Source organism: Kryptolebias marmoratus, linkage group LG15 (genome assembly GCF_001649575.2).
Source record: "Kryptolebias marmoratus isolate JLee-2015 linkage group LG15, ASM164957v2, whole genome shotgun sequence".
Lineage (NCBI taxonomy): Eukaryota > Metazoa > Chordata > Actinopteri > Cyprinodontiformes > Rivulidae > Kryptolebias > Kryptolebias marmoratus.
In genome coordinates this window covers 10,200,624-10,215,948 of record NC_051444.1, presented here as the reverse complement: position 1 = coordinate 10,215,948, position 15,325 = coordinate 10,200,624, and the positions used below count along the sequence as shown (strand labels likewise).

The 15,325-nt window shown below is 38.6% G+C and overlaps 1 protein-coding gene across 5 annotated transcripts in view; it reads left to right on the top strand.

Moving 5' to 3' along the window:
• Positions 1-5,288: 5,288 nt before the first annotated feature.
• The window catches only part of mafa (v-maf avian musculoaponeurotic fibrosarcoma oncogene homolog a (paralog a)), a 74,243-nt gene continuing 64,206 nt past the window's right edge, over positions 5,289-15,325 (top strand). For all 5 annotated transcript variants that reach the window (XR_001808223.3, XR_001808222.3, XR_001808219.3 and 2 more), the window contains exons 1-2: positions 5,289-6,688; positions 14,595-14,660. Coding sequence is in view for 1 of the 5 variants with exons in the window: in XM_017404214.3 (XP_017259703.1) it covers positions 5,721-6,688; positions 14,595-14,622 (996 nt within the window). In the remaining 4 variants the exon portion in view is untranslated. The remainder of the gene's footprint in view (positions 6,689-14,594; positions 14,661-15,325) is intronic.

Here is a 15,325-nt window from a genome sequence, read left to right as displayed (position 1 = left end):
TCTCTTCTTGGAACAATCTAAGTTTGTTATCATGTGACTAGGTTTAGACTGCTGCTTCCCATCAAAAACATCAACATTTTTAAACATATTCAAACATGCATGCATAAAAAACACAAGTACATGCACACATGGTTACAAGGGGCAAGTTCAAGCATCACACACACACACACACACACTTTTAAACATCAAAGTCTAACTTGTAAAACCATTGAGAAGACAACCCTGGAAAGCTAACCAGCAGTTAACAGATCATTTACTTGAGATACACATTAACCTTACGCATGACAGTAAACCAATACATTATGTTCATGTGAATGTAATTATGGCTAATATGCAAACCCGTCTGCCAGCTTTTGTGCAATATTGACCCGCCTTCTTCGATTACTCTGCAGGAGGTGAAGAGAATAGCCTACATTAACAGACAGCACACTATTTATTTGCAACTGTTATTTAAATTGACAAATATTCATTTGGAAATGGAACAAGACTGAACTTTAAAACCTCCTTGTCAACCCAGTTGTGGTGTGACAGTCTAGAAAAGATGTGCGACTGTGTGATGTGTGACTCTGCTGTTCACAGCTCAGTGTTACACTAGCAGTAACAGATTTGCAGGTTTACTGTTGGTCCCTTGCTATCTTGCCGCAGAACTGATTTTATCTTGGTTTCAAACCCCAGAGCCCCCCCACCCCTCAAACAAAGCTCTCTGGCTAAAAGTTCTGAATATTTTCATAGGACTTAGAGAGTACATATGTGCTTTCCCAGTTACCCTGTTTTGACTTCTCTGTCCTCTGTTGCACCAGTCTCAGTCTCACCCTCCTTCTGACTAATAGATTAGGGTAATTATGACATGGCTGTGCCCACATTTTGTTGGTAGGGTGAAAATTGATATTCTAGTTTAGCTGCTATCACTAGACTGTTGATGAAATTGCAATAGCTCAGAGTAACACCATATTTCTTATGTTAGTAAAGATGCAAAATACCTGCAATATTTCTCTGCTCTAAAGTTTATTGATCAATGTAATGCTCAACATACAGTATTTCTGTAGTATACAAAAGAATATGTGACTTTTTTCAACTACAAGTAAATTGCTGCATGCTTCCAAGTGCTATCAGCTGTCAGGCATTTACAAGTACAATTGTGAATTTAGTGGTGACATACAAAAGTAGTGGAATGCAAAGAGCCTGAATAAATGCCCTTATCAAGCCCTGAGTGGAACCGTGCTATCACTGCAAAGAGCCTCACAGAAATACTCTAAAACTCACAGACAACAACTTACTAAACTTCAATCTTTCTCTCTAGTTGCTTCTTTTTCTCCCCACGAGTTTTAAGCATACCAGAACAATGCTGGAGCCAACCCTTTTTATTTGTAAAAAAATTTTTCACACAAACCAGACAGGAGGTTTGTAGACTGCAAGAAAAAAAAAAAGTTGTGCGCCCAGAGATAATGTGTGATTTGGATATAATTTGGCAGCAATAGATATGGAAATGGTTTGAATTGCAAAGATCTGGCTTGTCTAGAAAGGGCATCAAAAGGCATACATGGTGGCATCATGAGTGGAACGATAGTGTTTTCAGGCAGTTACCAGAGCAACTGACAGTCATAGTGAATGTCACCAGACCAAGAAGATTCTTTGTAAGCACATTAGGCATTATTACCAGCACTTAAGAAAGTTTAATAGGGGTTGTATTGTGGATTTGCAGTAGTTGTGTGGTTGTGTTGTGCTTTTGCTCATCATGTGGGAAGTATAGTTGACACAATAGTCCAATGCTGGAACCAGTTGCTATATGAGGGCACCTACACATGTTGTGAAGTTTCCAGTCCCCAAAGATAAATTGCATCAAAGTGGGATCATTGTATTTTGTGTCAAACATAACAGAACCCTATGTCATCCATGCCTGCCATACGGACACAGGTATTAGACTATAAAACACTGTGTCTTGATGACTAGTATCAGTCAGACTAAAAGTTTATTGTCTCAGCGGTGTGGAGACAGCTGCATTTGGAGTGGAGTCATAACCAAGAGAGGAACAGTCTTGCTATTGTTGTGGAGAAACACACCAGCATTATTCCTGCCATCATGGAGTGGGGAGCTGAAGGGTAAAACTTCAGGTCACCTCTAATAGTGACTTGGGGGACCCTGATGGCGCTGTGCTACATCAGTGACATCCTGTGTGTTAAGCCTCCTGAGACATCACCATGATGCCCACATCCTCACACAGCACATGTGCCCATGGACTACCTGCATCATGTCGAGGACCTCCAGTTCCAGGACCCTCAATCTGTCCCCGGGAGAACGTGTGAGACCAGCTCTAATGTCATCTCTGACCCAGTGCCAGTCTGCTAGATTATGAAGGCCACTTGAAACAACTGTGGCGAGGCTTGCAGCAGGAGTGGATACGACAAATCATATTTTTATGTGAATAAAGTATAAAAGACTTAATAAGCTAAAGTGTTCTCGCTTCAATGAGAAGCAAGGCACAAAGAGATTGTAAGCCAATTAATTTGTATTTGTTAGAGTAGTTAATGTGCATACATCCCCTGTTATGGTGTGAATTGCTCTGATATTGTGGCTAGCCTGCCAATCTTCTGACAACACTGAAGTTTCAGTCTTTATTATTCTGTCTAATGCTCTAACCTCAGTGAAATCACCAACGATAACTAACAAATGAACTCCTTTTGTGCTTTTTTTATTTTATTGTTGCCTTGGAATAAAATATATACTTTTTTAAGAATTACTAAAAGATGTGAAAAGTTGCCTTGACCCTTATAATAATACAGTAATGTTTCACATCTATGTAAGACAACACCTATTGCTCTTCCTCCTCATCACATCTTCCCTCTTGGTTTGAGAAGTTCTCCTTGCAGAGGCCCGATCTTTCTCTGTGCAGATCTCTCTCAGCTCTGCATCATCAATAACTTCAAAGGCACAAAAGCAACTAAATTAGGTTCGCCACTTTCTTCTGTCATGACTAATGAGCTCTCCCTTCGTTTGTATATTAGTCTCGCTCTGCTGTAGCCGTACCCCAGGGAACGGGCCACTGCTGTGCCTTCCAGTGAACAGGTAAGCCCAAACAGATGACATGGCAGCAGAATGAAAATAGAAACAATAGGGTTTTGTTTGAGTTTTGCCAAAATCTTCCTGTAAAAAAAAAAAAAATATCCAGGTGTGTACAATGCTTCCTTTTCTAAAATATTCAATAAGATTTTGTGTTTGGTAATTAAATATTTAACTCAGAGATTGGTGCTTTCTTTGCTTTTTTATCTTTTATGCACAACATCACAACATGGGTTTATAAAAGTGTTTTTTTCTAATTATTTGGTTAATTATTTAATGTTTACTAAAAAGACAATGAGAGGTAGGAGTATGTGCATTTTGCTTTGTCATGTGACTTTTCAGGAACTGCAATGTTTGAATTAACTCAGACTTTAAAGCATAAGTTTTTTAACTGTGTGTGATGATTGAATGAACTACACTAAAACTAAACTGTTTATTACTGGCAGTGCATGTATACTTTACACTTTATGAAAGGAAACAACAACAAATAAAGAAAACGTGAGCATTTGTTTCCAGCAAATGAAACCCTGAAAAGACTGAGAGGCACAACCTGAGAGACACAGTCAGACAGCCACAGAGGACTGTTAAAGTTCTTATGGTTACGAAAAGTTCTTAGTGAATGTCAGAGTCATCTTCTAAAGCCATTGGCAGCGCAGACATGACCCATTAAGCCTTTCATTAAATGGTGTGCACACAAAAATGTAAAATAATCCACACACCAATGAGATCATACACTTGGAAACCAAAAGAGACAAACTGTGAGTGTAGGGTTTGTCACAGGAAGAAAATGGTTATTTATCAGCACCAAAAGAGGCCACAATAAAATAATAAATCCACACAGGCAGTTCTTTTTAGCAAAATCAGTATCACTGTCTCCCAGTATGCAAAGATGAACTTAAAAAAAAATCTTAAATTCTGTTATGCCTTTTGATGAGCTTGATTTAAAAAGGTTGCAGGATGTTTATGTACAAACCCAATAATGCAACCTAACTAGGCAGGACACACAGTGATATGAGTTGCAGAAAACCCCCACACTGCCTCATGACACTGTTGTACACAAGTCAATTAAAAGTAGGAGACCTCTGAACTGAGATAAAGTGTACTAGAAAGGTTTATATGACACCTAAAGTAAGGCCTGGACCAGAGCTCAGATAAAGTGTTTTTATGACTGTTGCACATCATAATTGTTTGAACTGAACATTGGGTTCACTGACATTCATTTCCTTGGACATGACATCCTCCATGTAATGGAAAATGAGCTTTCTCACACACAACCAGTTAAACTTCAAACTCTTTTTTTGTGTGTTTAACTTCAGGAAATATATATAAATGAGAGCATAATTTCAAAAGTAGAGCTACTTTGTATGTTTGTGTTTTCAAACATTGTTTTTTTTTTTATTTTATTTTATTTTATGACCACTTTCAGCCTGCCTGAAACGTGTGGACCTTCTGAGTAAAGGGGAAACTTTTGCACGAACATGACCAAAAGGTGGCAGTGTTGAGTTTTAAACTGGTGTGCGGAGGCATGTCAAAACTCCTCAAACCACGTTTTAAGGTTTTCTGGTCCTGCCTGACATGTTCTTAGAGACTGCTCAGAATTCTTTATATATGCCATTTTGTCTAATAACTACTTAAAGTAAGCAAGCTGATGAAGGGGAAAAAATGCATTATAAATATTAAAAGAATAAAGTAATGAATAACTTTATTTTCAGGAAACACAAAATTGTGTGTTGCTTAAAAATAAATAAAACACTTTCTGCTCATAAGCACAAGATGTAACTATCCATCTATCTATCTATCTATCTATCTATCTATCTATCTATCTATCTATCTATCTATCTATCTATCTATCTATCTATCTATCTATCTATCTATCTTTGAAACTTTTACAGCATTTACAGCATGCGCATTTTATCTACATACTTATGCCAGAATAAATTATGACTACAAACTATAATAAATAGTCGTTTTACAAATTTACAAAGAAACAACTTTACAAATTCCGCCCACTGAGGCAGCAGAGCCTGTTTCCCAGCTGACAGTCAGCTGGTGGCTTCTGACAGTTGAGAAAAGTTGGTTTCTGTTCGGCTTCTGATATGTTAATTAGCTCTCCGAGTGTGCGACCCTATTGGCTCTTCGTCCGAGTCAATTTCCCTTTTCCATCCTGACGTCAGGGCAGCTACAATGCTCTTAAACTCATCTGCTCTGTGATCCCACTAAAAAATCGTCCCACACGTCAGCGGGTTCACTCAGGCTGCGTTCACTCCTTAAAAAAAAAAAAAAACTCCTGTTTGGCTCGTTTTTTTCAGTTTTTTTTCTTCTCCCCCTCACTCCGCTGCGCGTAATGTGCTCCTGCATGAAGAAGCTGTAAAGTGTTAAATGTTTGAAACACAAACCCGCCGTGTTTCACATGCTGAAAAAGGACTCCGCTACTCGTGCGCGCGGCACTGCTGCGTCTGTGCAATAGACTCTGCAAAGACAAACTCCTCTCACACGCCTGCAAGTCCGCGGCTGCGAAAAGGGACGCTGAAAAGCTCCGTTTTCAGTTTCAAGACAAACGCTTAAAAAAAGAAAAGAAATTCAAACTGGCTCACGTTCTCCCCAACCAGCCCAGTTTGACAGCTGCTCTTCACCCCATTTGGAGGACTGTCAGCAGCAAGAGGATGGCATCAGAGCTGGCAATGAGCAACTCCGACCTGCCCACCAGTCCCCTGGCCATGGAATATGTTAATGACTTCGATCTGATGAAGTTTGAAGTGAAAAAGGAGCCGGTGGAGCCCGATCGCAACATCAGCCAGTGCAGTCGCCTTATCGCCGGGGGATCCTTGTCTTCCACCCCGATGAGCACGCCTTGCAGCTCGGTGCCCCCTTCCCCGAGCTTCTCGGCGCCCAGTCCGGGCTCGGGGAGCGAGCAGAAGACACACATAGAGGATTTCTACTGGATGTCCGGTTACCAACAGCAGTTGAATCCAGAGGCGCTGGGCTTCAGCCCCGAGGACGCAGTGGAAGCGCTGATCAACAGCAGTCACCAGCTCCAGTCGTTCGATGGCTACGCCAGAGGCCAGCAGTTCGCTGGCGCAGCCGGAGCAGGAGGCACCATGGCCGGGGAAGAGATGGGCTCCGCCGCGGCTGTGGTGTCCGCCGTCATCGCCGCGGCGGCCGCTCAGAACGGAGGGCAGCACCACCACCACCATCACCACCACCACAACAGCAGCCACCACCAGGCGCCGGGCGTCCAGTCCAACGGCTCGTCGGGGACGAGTCACCCCCACATGCGCCTGGAGGAGCGCTTCTCGGACGAGCAGCTGGTCACCATGTCAGTGCGGGAGCTGAACCGGCAGCTGCGGGGGGTCAGCAAGGAAGAAGTGATCAGACTGAAGCAGAAGAGGAGGACCCTAAAGAACAGAGGCTACGCGCAGTCCTGCCGCTTCAAGCGGGTCCAGCAGCGGCACGTCCTGGAGGGAGAGAAGACGCAGCTCATACAGCAGGTCGAGCACCTAAAGCAGGAGATCTCCAGGCTGGTCCGGGAGAGGGACGCGTACAAAGAAAAGTATGAGAAGCTCATCAGCACCGGCTTCAGAGAAAACGGGTCGAGCAGTGACAACAACCCTTCGTCCCCGGAGTTTTTCATGTGAGTCTTCGAGTTATCGCGAACAAAAGAGAAAAGAAAGAAAAAAAGTCAGATGAGTTACTTTACACCGCGTAAAAGTTTGCATTTCGAAACTTATTTTCATTTTTTATTATTATTTTTTTTTTGCGCAAAGCCAAATAGACAATTTTGTCAACTTTTTTTTTGTTGTTGTTATTATCTTATACTTTTTTTTTGAAAAAGCAATGATTTCCTCAAGTCTGCGACTATTTTAGATTTCATCTGTGATTTTTATTATTATTATTTTATTTTATTATTATTAATATTATGGAGACGCATATTAAAAACAAACTTTCATCCACTTGTTGCTCTCATTTTCAATGTATTATGCATAGTCTGTCAAGAGCTTCTTTTTTTTTCTTCATGGCAGTTTGTTAGATTTGCAGTGTTTTATTTTTGAAAGAAAAAGGAAAAAATTAAATAAAAATAAAAATCTCTGTGCCACAGTATAACTGTGCATGCAAGCACAACTTTGAAGTTTCTCAACGTGCCCTTTTTGTTTATTTACACCATTTGACTTGTATTTCTGTGTCAAAACTGTCAAAACTGCACCCATCGACACAAATCACCCCCCCCCGTTTTTTTTATCCGCCAAATTTGAAGGATTGTAAGCCTGCCCGTGTTGACGCCACCTCATCTCATGCTTGTCATTGTGTTGAGCAACAAAAGAGACTGTGTATTCATGTCATTGTTTTTAATGAGATGTGTCGTTGAACTGCCCTGCATGCTGGACATGTATGGTTTTTCTTTTTTGTTTCTTTCTGTGCTTAAATATGTCCTGTTATTTTGTTTTTTTCGGGTGACTTGACTCCAGCATGGCATTCATAAATTCATTTTTTTGGTGGGGCCTACTCACTTTTTTGGGACAAAAAAAAAGGAAAAAAAGTGACAGATTGTAAATATCTTTGCTGTAAATCACAAGTAAAAAAAAAGTTTGTTTAGAATAAAAACTTCATTAAAACACCAAATTTCCTAAGACCAGGAGGGCACTCAGAGCAAGTTTTTAGCAGTAATACTGACANCCCACCCACCCCTTGCAATGTATATCACAAGTGCATTTCAGCTGTGTCGAAATGCTCCAACATCGGCTGTTATTTTAGGCTGCAGGGAGTGTGCACAGCATCCCTCCTGGAACTTTTTTTTTTTGTCGCCGGGGATCCTGGTGCACAGGGGGTGGAGGGGGGGTGGAGAACAGACTTTTATTAAGAAAACAAATCAGTCCATCCCCTGAAGTCTAGTCTGTTGCTTTAAGCTTATAATGTTATTTAAATAAAATATCCAGTTGTGCTTTTTTTGTCAGCCTTTTGAGTAATTTTTAAAGCATTTAATTTAAGGACAACGTTTTAGTATCTTAGTTGCAAAGAAGAACATGTGCTGCAGGTTGAAGCATAATAGAAACTGTTGTACAAAAGTCATTTTTAAGATGCATTTAGAGAAATTGGCTCGGCTCCAGTTTTGACAGCAGTAGTAATTGCCCAGTGCATAAAGAGCGCTTTTTGCAGCATGTGCTTTAAAGCGAAGTGCGAGAGCTCTGGTCTCCGCCACATATTTAATTATTGTATTTTACAATGTTATTGATGAAAAGAAAATTAAAAAAAAATAAATAGCAAATGACTGAAAAATGAAAAGCGAAAAATGTTGTGGGAGAATATATTTGTCTTTGCTGAAGTCAAAGTGACTTTTATTATGTTTTTGGAAATGTATTTCTTCATCAAACTGACCGACTAAAATGCACTAAAAATTATTCGCCTGTATCATCAAATTTGGGTAAATTTTATCCACAATTTTATGAAAGATGAGTCTTTTTTTACGAGTTCATCGTAACGTTTTTAATGCTATGATCAGTTCAGAAGAACATGTAGTTTGTCTTAAACAAAGTCAATGTTTGCAAAGCAATAATTCTTATTAATATAATCAATAATGTCTGGACATTGTTAGATCTTCAGGGATTGTCACCCTGCATGTACAAAACGAGAATTCTAAATCCTGAAAATATGGTTATTAATCTTTCATCTTATAAATAGTATATATATATATATATATTTTGCTGTGCAAAATGATACCACTCACTAACCATATGTGATGTTCATATGTGCTCATTTTTTTCATTTCATACAATTAAATGATATGCAATAAATGTATGCAACTGACTTCATGTTTCTCTTTTTTTTCTTTTTACTTGTCCAGAACTTTTTACATTTGAGCATGCACTGAAACTCGAAGCAAAGTGACATTTTATCACTGTTTATCGGTTATTCTTCTATATTCTCATATCCTCTAGCTTTTAGATTTCTCATGGACGCAAGTCTTGCATAACAGACCTGCTTGAACCAAGTCAGAAAAAGTGATTTTAAACAGTTGAAACTGAAATAGAAAGCAGCTCAGACTGACACACATCTCTGATAGTTCAGACCAAAAGGCTCCTGTGAGTGAAAATAGAAATGATGTCTCAGATAAGTTTAGGGTGAGAGAAAATCTTCTGAAGACTTTATTCAAAGTGTGCCTTTCTGACACATATTGTCTGACACACTACATGTTTTCTCCTCACAGTTTTCTCTAAATTAACAGCAAACAATATTTTTACACAGAAAGAAACACTGTTGCCTTTCCTGTGCCAATATTCCATCTTCCCCAATCAAATTATTATATTTATTCAAAGATGATCTTCACGTGAATCCGTTAAGTGAACTCTAGCTTGTGTTTGGAAGAACACTAAATTTTTTCTTGATGATCACACACTCTAAAATGTTCTGTACATTGTGATGTGATTTGTGTACGATTCCGATCCTCTTTGTGCACATGTGTGTGCTCATGTCTTAAGCATGTGCGTCAGGTTTAAGAAGTAAGGATCTAAATGTAGATTTGTTTCCCTGGATGACAGTATTTTTTGACGACATCTTTTTATAAGAGTTTCTTGCATTTTTGCATGTTCTAAATTTGCACCTCCTATTTTGTTCCTTCTCATGTTCTTTGCTACCCAGTGTATTTATGTGTGGTGTGCATGTCTTTTGTGTTTTTTTATTTATTTATTTATTTCAGACTTTGTGTGTTTACTGTAATCAGTTTGTCATCATTTGGCCTTCTCAGTTTTACTCAGCCTCATTCTGTTTGTCAGTGGGTCTGGATGTTGGCCTCGATCACACACGCTCTGGGCGATGGGGCGCAAAGAGGGTGAAACCACGACAGGCATCTGAGTGGGCGCTGGAGAAGGTGCAAGTATAAGTCAGCCACTGTTGTGAGCAGGAGAGGCTCAGCTTTGCTTTAGCAAATCTTGCATTTCATCTGCTATTTAGACATCTTTCAGGCTGACATCACTATTTTACTACAATGGTGTGTTAAGTGAAAAGGCTACTTTTCTGAATAATTTAGAAAAATGTTCTTTTGTAATTCACTGTTTCATAATCAACTGATGAAACAGGGAGACCAGTGTGCCAAAATGCAGTTTAAAAGAACAGAAATGTTTTTAAGAAGCCAGGTTTAATCTAGGTTAATCAACTCTGCAAGGCTGTGAGCAAATGGTATGCAAAAAGGACACATTTTGTTTAAACAAACAAATAAACAACAAAATACTTACACAGTTAAAAGTGCACTGAGTGATCAACTCTTGTTTAGCAATATGTCACTTTGCAGTTACAAATTCATGACCAAATTGCCACAAACACAAATGAACAAGTAATAAAAAAATCATGTTCTGCACCATCTGCCTGTGATAATGCAGTTACACACCTGTCCCCCCCCTAAAAAGAGACAAAAAAGCATTTTTAACCCACCACTTGTATCCCATCTGAGGTGGGTGTGCTGCTGCTGTGGTGGCTGATTCGTCCCGAGCGAGTGGAGAGACTGAGACAATAGTCGGTCTTGGGCTGAATTAAATGATTTTGCTGATGATTAATAGTGGTGTGGGCCGCTGGCTCCTGCGATGTAGAGATGATAAATCGTGAGTGCAGCTCCGTGCAGCTGTGCCCGTTTTGGGTCTTAGCATGCGCACACCATGCAATTTACAACCAAGCTGCTCTCCTTCTTTCTCAATTTATCTAATTACATCCTATTTGATCTGAGCAGTAACACTGCTATATTTTGATATCTCATATTAAGCACAGTATTGGACTGAATGACTTCAGAGAGGACAACCGTTGGCTTCTCTTTATTTCCATTTCTTAAAAAAAGAAGGTATTTTTAAAAAGAGATGATTATTCCTCCTACGCTTAGAAATTGAGCTTTGCTTTACTAACTGGAAAAAATGCATTTGTGTGGTAGGACTTTTGATGTGGTATTTAAAACAATAAAGCATGATTTTTGATTAGGACTGCCCCAGTTAATTTTAACTGCCGAAACTAATGTCGATGCAAAGTAGCCTGGCAATATACATACACATACATACACACACACACACACACACACACACACACACACACACACACATATATATATATATATATATATATTTGTTTTCATTGTGTTTTTCTTTGTTCATACATTAAAGTCTGAAAGGTCCATGACATCTGAGTGAAAACAGATCAAGTTTGAAACTATAAAAGAAAATACATAATGCTCCCTCTTTTGTCTGTGGCAAAGTGGTTACATACTGTATGTGACAAATTGATCGATCTTCCAGAGATGCATCCATGTGGAACTTTGGTGCTGTGCCGACCGACAGTAGAAGATGCTGCACAGCATTCTCTCAAGTAGCAGCACGCCAGTTGACAAAATCAACAATGAGTGCTGGCTGGAAATCTGAATTTTCCCATAGGATCTTTATGTTGCTGTTTTCCTTTGATTCTCTGTGACCTAAGTCATACTACATTGTGTAAAAGTTTGAAAAAAAACAAACCAAAAAAAACCCCTGTATGTGCATGCTTGTATGTCTCTTTCTTTTGTAGAGGAGGATGAGCAGAGGTCAGAAGTGACAGTGCTCAAGGCTGCCCTCAAAGTCATTAGAGTAATCCCTGCCCTGGGAGGTGTGTGTGTGTGTGTGTGTGTGGGGGGGGGGCGCGCTCACACTCATTTCCTCTGCCCAGACCCAACTGAATGAGATGTGATGTACATGCACATCCGACATGGCAGAGTTCACAGTAAATTGAAGTACTCACATTTTTTTTTTCACTCATTTCCTGCCTCTCTTTGATTTTTTTTTAGGGAGTCACTCTCAAAGCGAGAATGTTGCTTTTACAGAGGAGTTTTATTAGGTCATTATTATTTTAAAAAAAGCAAATATATTTAAGAACTGTTACGTTTATAAAAGTGTAAAAGGCACATTATAGTTGCCATGTTAATGTAACTGCTCCATGTGAAAGGTAGGTGTAAAAACACTTTAAAGGTGTTTAAATGCAGTTTGCAGCCCAACTGTTTCTTAGAGTTTAGAACTGGGCAAACGACTGCCAAGGGTTAGTTTCATGTTGCCAAAGAGGGTTTTTTTCAGGACGTAGTTCAACAAAAAGCGCTACTGAGTCAGTCTTAAGTGGTGGAAGGTATGATAAAAAAAAAATTAAAAAAACAGCAGGTTTTTGTAACAGTCTAAATGCATAATGAGAGTAATTTTGTGGCAATTTTATTCTTAGGCAAAGATCATGCAAGTATTTCGAAAGTTGGACAGACACAATCAAGCTATTTATTTATATTTTTTTCTGTCCTTTAAATCTTGACTCATATTTAGTGCATTAAACTCTTAAATTCCGTATCACTCTTTAGTTGCAGTCAGTTAAGACATATATGCAACAAAAATATCTGACAAATATACAGCTATAGCAATTATATAATTTAGCCCACAAGGGAGAAATAAATAATCTCACCACCACACTTTGCTTGCTTTTATTTAAAACACTGGTTGCAGAAAACTTGATATACTATTGCATTTGTGTTCTTCATTCATTTGTACATTTGTATAATTTTATTGTTGGCACATTTGCAGTCTGTCCACATTTTGAACACTGAAATGCAAATATATAAATAAATCATCGCTGATGTAGGATTTAAGTCCTGAAAGATGACTCCCAAACTGAAAACCTTTTGATCTTGGTTTGGTTCTGAGCACCAAACCACAAAAAGACTGTGGGATGTTCAAGGAGCTCGCAGTCACATCAGTCACACAGCCCAGACAGGCAGCTGTTACATCTGTCATCGGCCTCTCCAGATTCGGAACAGACACACACACAGGGGGAAAAAAAAAAAAAAGACTTCCACTCAATTTACACCGTGTAATATTCTTCAGAAAAACTCACTCACTGAATGATGAAATGAATGTCAGGCATCAGTTAAAACACTTAAGGCCAATCATTGGAGTTGGATTTGCCCTTTCTGTGTGTTTCTTCTTTGTGCGGAAAGAGAGATTCAGATGGACTTTAGGAGGAAACACGTGCTGTCATTAGAGAATTGTCCTTGAAAGACCGGCTGCCAGTTATAATGCTGGTAATGAGGTGGTAGTGACTTGCTGAGGTAATTTTATATGTCTGTAAATAGACCCAAACTAAGAGCCTGTGATTTAAATGGATGCAACGCCATCTCTCAGCAGTGTCATTGCAATAGGTGACAGAGGAAAACAATGCCAAAACAAAAAAAAACCAAAAGAAACATATTAGCTCAAAAGAATTTTAAAGCATCTGACAAATTCTCTAAAATCAAGTCATATTTTGCAGGTTTTTACTCCATAATTGTCAGCTTTTTCACAAAATAAAAAAGGTTTCGTTTTAGACTGTTCTAACATTTAAAGTTTTACAAAGTGTAGAGCTACACTGAAGAATGCTTAGTTGATTTAATGAGGCTTTAATCATAAATGGAACAGCAATAACTGATATTCTGCTTCTTTTTTAATGAAGGATGTCTTTGTTTTATTTTTTTTTCTACAGATCAGTTAACACTAAAAGGTTAGTGGTGAATAACAAGAAATAAGGACTAAATAAAACATTTTCAAAAATTCCTAATCTTACACACTAACTCGTATATTCTTCAGTAGCTGCTCCTTAACAAACTTGAGCACAGGATCCTTTTAAAATTTCATGCAAAACTATCATAAAAGACTACGCTTTGCAATTTAGACACTATGACGTGTTTTCTGGCTCAGTACTAATATCCTCGTGCAGCCTTTCTGCTGCTCTGCTGCAGGTTCTGTATATACGTTTGTAGACATGAGTTATGTGACATTTATTTGAAAACCCAAATGATTTAAAATGTCCTTCCCTGCTTTATGCTTTGGCAAAGTATTTCCACAACTGTCATTTTCCACAAGGTTTTAAAGGAACCCTGCTTGGCACCAGTGCACAGGGAGCTACTAGCTGCTTCATTTGTGTAGCAACGTTTATATGTAGAGGATATGTGTAACTTTGTTTAGACCCATATTTATTTATTTATTTTGTCTGCTGAACTAGTTGATGCAAAGTTTGAGTCATTGGTTTGAAAGCAAATCCCATTCTGCCCCATTGCGTTTTTGTGACAAATTATTTCCTTTTTAGAACAATTAATTGTCATTTCACAGAGGGAGCAAGACTAAAGTTTATTGTCATGTTTTTCAGTGATAGCACACTGCATGTTTAGATATTTTATTTTTGTCTTTTGCACGCAAAGTGTTTTGATGCATGGGTTGTGCCCGTAGAATCTATTTGCATGCAAATTTTTACATTCCCCTCCGCATCAAATGCTTCCTATGATGCATGCACTGTTTTCCAGCAGACAAAGTGAGAGTGAATCTTACTCAGAATGGATCTACTTGTTCCTTTGTGATTTTATTTATTTATTTATTTATTTTCCGGATCTGCATGTGTGTAAATGGGGTGGCGGATACTGACACACACAAAGAAGAGACAGAAGAGGGAGCAAAGTTGACACAGTGTATATTTACCTTCATAATAAATCATCCATGCTGATATGTTGTGTCCAATCTTATCTGCTTCTTTAGGTCGTCGAGAAAATTCCTCCATCTGTGATTTCACGCCCCCTTCCTCCTTGCCCTTGGATCCTTGAGGTAAAACAGCTTTTATGTAACAAAAAATACTTTACAAAACAATTTTAAAGTGTACAAGTCAATTTTCTTAAAAAAAATTACACTTTTTTGGTCTGTTACATTTCTTCACAATTAAATTCTTGCACATGTTTTTTATTCTAGAAAGAGAACATACAATTTCTACTTATAACATTAGAATGTTTAATGTGCAAATTAGAGAGGCATTATGATGAATACACAATATTCATAGTCTGTTAGTTGATATTCATATGCTAAAGAGAACACACTTTCTGAATGTGTCCAAAATCTTTATTCCTCTATATTTTCCTGAGCAATAAGAATCATGGTTATTGTACACCTTTCATACCTCATTCAAATCCAAAACAGGAAGGAAAAAAAATCCCACAGTATTACACACAAACACAAAACATTGGTGAAATCTTCTGCCACCCTCGATCAACAGCACAAGCAGCAGATTATAGCCACTATTCAAATGCAAATTAAATTTTAAGATTCTCTCTTTTGTTTCGGACAACAGCAGATAGGAAGAGTGAAGAATAAGCTTCTAGGGGTGAAATTGTTGCACTGTGAAAAAAAAAAGAAAAAACAACGATATATTTTGCAAACTCAATTGTTCCTTTAATAATTTTTCTCAGCTCTGATACAGAAGAGGGGGGGGGGGGGGG